This window comes from Silene latifolia, unplaced genomic scaffold (genome assembly GCF_048544455.1).
Source record: "Silene latifolia isolate original U9 population unplaced genomic scaffold, ASM4854445v1 chrun_scaffold_16, whole genome shotgun sequence".
NCBI classification, from domain to species: domain Eukaryota; kingdom Viridiplantae; phylum Streptophyta; class Magnoliopsida; order Caryophyllales; family Caryophyllaceae; genus Silene; species Silene latifolia.
The window spans coordinates 11,404,559-11,409,311 of NW_027413123.1; the positions used below are offsets into that span (position 1 = coordinate 11,404,559).

The 4,753-nt window shown below is 37.7% G+C and overlaps 1 protein-coding gene and 1 long non-coding RNA gene across 2 annotated transcripts; both read left to right on the forward strand.

The window, feature by feature from the left end:
* The first annotated feature begins 1,586 nt into the window (after positions 1–1,586).
* Positions 1,587–2,204, forward strand: LOC141637256 (uncharacterized). Its single transcript, XM_074446820.1, has one exon. The coding sequence runs from the start codon at positions 1,587–1,589 to the stop codon at positions 2,202–2,204; it is 618 nt and encodes a 205-aa protein (XP_074302921.1).
* A 295-nt stretch (positions 2,205–2,499) lies between these two features.
* On the forward strand, positions 2,500–4,355 carry LOC141637278 (uncharacterized). The gene is made up of 3 exons (XR_012541706.1): positions 2,500–2,593; positions 3,814–4,114; positions 4,206–4,355. It is a non-coding gene; the product is annotated as an uncharacterized LOC141637278 (long non-coding RNA).
* Positions 4,356–4,753: the final 398 nt, after the last annotated feature.

Sequence of the window (4,753 nt, forward strand, 5' to 3'; positions counted from 1 at the left end):
ATTCCTTCAAATCTCTTGAAATTTTAGTTAGGGTTAGTTTATTCATTTAGCAAGCTTGTCACCAAATTTCATGATTTTAGCTGGTCATTTGGTATTTTTAATCAATTCTGAAAGTTCATTACATCTTGAGAACATCAAGTCAGTCAGGCTAAGTGAAAGCCTCAATCTTTGTATCAGGCCTGGGGTTTGACACTACAATTTGGTAATCAAAGCAAGGTTTAACATAATTCCACCTTTGTGTTAGTCTTGGGTTGAGAGAAACTGTGAGTTCATTATCCCTACCTACAACAAAAACACAAAAATAGTCATGAGTGAAGAGAGACTTGTTGGTATTGAAACCAGAATAGAAACTCTTGCAGGGAATGTGGACACACTACTAAATGTTGTTCATGTAGTGATGGAGAGGTTTCCAAACCATGATCCAAGAAGACAACCACCTCCCAGAGGAAGAGGTAGAGGCAGAGGCTTCTTTGTGGGAGCAGGGAGAGGACAACCACCACCGGGGTATGAATCGGACCGAGGAGAGCATCGAACACAAGAGGAGGTTCCTGAGCACACAGACAAGCATTTAAAGGTAGAAATCCCTGAATTTTCTGGTAGCCTAAATCCTGATGATTTATTAGAATTGATTAGGGATATTGAGAAAATTTTTGAGTATAAAGGTTACACTGATGTTAAGGTCTTTAAAGTTGTTGTCTTGAAACTAAAGGGATATGCTTCTCTTTGGTATGATAACCTGACACACCAAAGGATTAAGGAAGGAAAAGAACCACTTAAGTCTTGGTCCAAGCTTAAGAAAAAGATGTTGAGTAAATTTGTCACCAAGGATTACACTCAAGATCTCTTTATTAAACTGTCCAAACTTAGACAAGATGAGAGACTAGTTGAGACCTACCTGAAGGAGTTTGAGCAGTTAACCCTGCAATGTGAGATTAATGAAAAACCTTAGCAAAGGATAACCAGGTTTCTGGAGGGTCTTGATAAGAATATTGCTACAAAGGTTAGGATGCAACCCCTGTGGTCTTATAATGATGTAGTCAACTTGTCTTTGAGAGTTGAAAAAATGGGAAAGGCTAAGTCTGCAGTGTCTAAAACTACCACTAGACCTGCATTTAGACCTTACTGGTGTCAGGATTGGTAGTACACCTAAACCAGCTACATCACCTACACTAGATAAACGGAAAGCCCCCATAAACCAGAAAACCAACCCATCTGTGACTGAGGGAAAGATCAAGTGCTTCCAATGTCAGGGATATGGCCATTTCAGGAAGGATTGTCCTTCTAAGAGGGCCCTGACAGCTATGGAAGTAGAAGAGTGGGAAAGAGAAGGATTGGTTGAGTATGAGGAGGATGAGAGCCTAGTGTTGGAGGAAATGAAAGCTGGGAAGGAATAAGGCCAATATCAAGTTGTAGCTCACCCTGACACAGGGCACAACTTGGTCTTATGGAGAGTTATGCATTCACAATAGGCACCCTTAGAAGCTGACCAGAGATCCCTGATCTTCAGGAGTAGATGCACAGTTCAGGGAAGGGTTTGTAACTTAATCATAGATGGAGGGAGCTGTACCAATGTGGCTTCCATCACCATGGTAAACAAGCTGAATCTGGTGACTCAGGATCACCCAAATCCTTACAAACTCAGATGGTTAAACAAGGGAGCAGAGGTTAAGGTTGACAAACAGTGTCTAGTTTCATTCTCTATTGGGAAAGTGTACAAGGATGAGGTACTGTGTGATGTTGTACCCATGGATGCTTGCCACCTGCTGTTAGGGAGGCCATGGGAGTTTGACAGGAATACAACTCATCAAGAGAAAGAGAATGTTTACAGCTTTAAACATGAAGGTAAGAAGGTAACCCTGACCCCCTTACCACCAAATCAAAGAAACTATAGAAGTCCACATATGTCAGAAGAGATCAGTGGTGTGTTGTTCTTATCTAAGGCTGCCATGATCCAAGAAATGAAACAGGAGCAACCTGTATTAATCCTGCTATCCAAGGAAGTAACTAAAAGAAAGGGTTCAGAGTTACCTGCAGAAATTGAACCTTTGATCCATAAGTTCAGGGATGTTTTTCCAAAAGAACTACCTAGTGGACTGCCACCCTTGAGGGGAATTGAGCACCATATTGATCTTGTACCGGGTCTTTGTCTTGCCCTAATGAGACACTGCTTACGGGGAGTGATCCAAAGACCACCAAGGAGTTAGAACATCAAATTGAGGAGCTTTTGAGCAAGGGCTTTGTCAGGGAGTCTCTAAGGCCCTGTTCTTTTGGACTGAATCCGTCTGAATCGAACTAAATGAATCGAATCGAATCGAATCGAACTTAATGGACTGAATCAATGAATCGAACTAAATCGAATGAACTTAATGGACTCGAATCGAATCGAATCGAATGAATCGAATGAATGAACTCGAATCGAATGAATGGACCTGAACTAAATTGAATTTTTTATAATAATAATAATAAACCCTATTATGAACCCTACGACTGACTATTTTTGACAATAAAAACGTTATGTTCCTCAACCCTTCGCCATAGAACTTGTTCGTCAAAGAAACTTCTACCTCGACGCAACACGCCCGATCGCTCCAAGGTACTCACCTATTTCTAATTTTCCTGACATGATTCTATCATATTCGTTATATTGTTAAATTTATCTTTTTGAGTTTGAATGTTGATATTACCCTTTAATTCTTTTGTGTGTTTGATATTACCCTACAATTTATTTTGCCAATGTATTCATTTGTCCTATACTCCTATGTTTCTTGTTTATAACTTTGAAACCCATAATTTGTTCTGTGTCCTATACTCCTATGATTCTATCATATTCGTTATATTGTTAAATTTATCATTATGCACTTGATACGAGTCTCGAGTCTTAACGTTATCGTAATTGACTTTCTTGAGAGGCGAGATGTACACATTGTCCGAAAAACGCTCAAACAAAAGCTTTTTTCTGTGATTAGATACATCTACACACAAATATACTAAACTCAGTACAAAACTGTCTGTCAAAAAATTGTTTAAACCATACATATTTGAGAATCCTTAAACTTGTAGAAATCAATCTTTGGATTGTCATTATGTATAGCAGGGTGACAGTTTTTGTACTGTGAGTAAAGTGCTGAGATACCCGTTAGTCTACTCCGTGAATAATAAATCCCTCTTCGAACAAAACAGCATCGAGAAATTTGAATCTCTGATGATCCACCAAAACCATATAGAAACCAAGAAATTTGCAGTTATTCGGGAGCTGGCTGGGCTAGGTTGTAATCTAACTCGTCTTCATCGGAAAAGAATGATGTAATAGATGAAGGAAGACTTCTTAATAACAAAGAGAGTGAACTCTTGGCAACAATGACGACTATCCAAATGAAATTATCAACTTCTTCCTCATATTGCTCGTATGTAAAGAATGATGTGAACGCAAATATCAGCACTGGATTCATGAACATAAATAAAAAACATAAATAAAGTGATTGAAAGAAATGAAGGAAGGTAAAGAGATTGGAAGTAATTACCATTGTTGTTGTTAGCGAGAGATGTCAGAGGAATAAGATAATGATCAATTGAATTTCACGCTAACTCAATCATCGGCCTACAATATTCAAATAAATTCAACATAATGATCAATTGAATTTCACGCTAACTCCGCAATTGCCAAAGTGTGTTGTTTTTTTTTTATCTTAAACGTGTTTGTCATATGTGTTTTACCAAAGTAGTTGTTACTTTTGATCATTCTTAACCATGCCTTTTATATATAATCTTCGTATCGATAATATTTTAATGAATTTGTGTCGATTTATTTGAAAGTAACGTAATGGGAAGAACTTCTTGGCCCGATGAAAATTCAAGAATTTTGCTCAACATTCTAAATGAAGAGAAAAACAGAGGAGTTAGCAAATTTAATTGGGGAAACATTGCCAAGAAATTTAATGCACAAAAAGAATGTAATGTGACTGGAAAACAAGTGCAAAATCATTATTCAGATTTGAAAGAAAGATACAAGGGCTGAGAGGAATTGCAAGGTTTATCTGGCATATCATTCAATCCTATTACTAAAAAAGTTGCTGTAGATGAGAAGTCTTTGGAGAGATATAACGCATTCATAGAGGTAAAATTATTATTAACTCATCTTAAAATTACCTCCAATTTGCTATATTATTAGTTAAATCTAAATTTAAGTTATAATTTGTTTTATACAGCGGAATGGAAAGTATGGGCTAAAATAATCAGAAGAGAATTGGCTAACATTGATGAAATGAGCAAACTATTTGATGGAAAATTTGCGCATGGGGTGGGTGGTTGTTTTTCTCCGGCAATGGCAAAAGGGCCATCTTACTTGAGTAGGCAAATTGAGGATCTTACTAATGATGAAACATCTCAAGACAATAAAGTTTCAGGTGATGATGAATTTAAAGAAACCATGTTTGATGATGAGCATAAAGCTCCACCAACTTTAGTTGACCAAAAAGTTTTTGTGGGAACCTCACGTAAACGAAAGGTTGAAGAACCCATTAGTCCGGAAGAACGTAAGAGAAGGGAAACTAGTTTTGATAGAGTTATCGCACTATTGTCGGGAACTGGTGTTGGTTCTTCAAGTAAGCAGCCTTCTACAGCTGAGATGGTTAGTGATGAATTGACTAGAATGAAAGTCGCAGAAGAATCGGGTGACGCGTACTTTGTCTCCGCTGTCAGATATTTAAGTGATGAAACACGTGCCAAGATATTCCTATCCCTTAAAAATGATAAT

Coding starts and splice junctions, on each gene's coding strand:
- LOC141637256 (XM_074446820.1), top strand. CDS start 1,587: ATGGTAAACAAGCTGAATCTGGTGACTCAGGATCACCCAAATCCTTAC.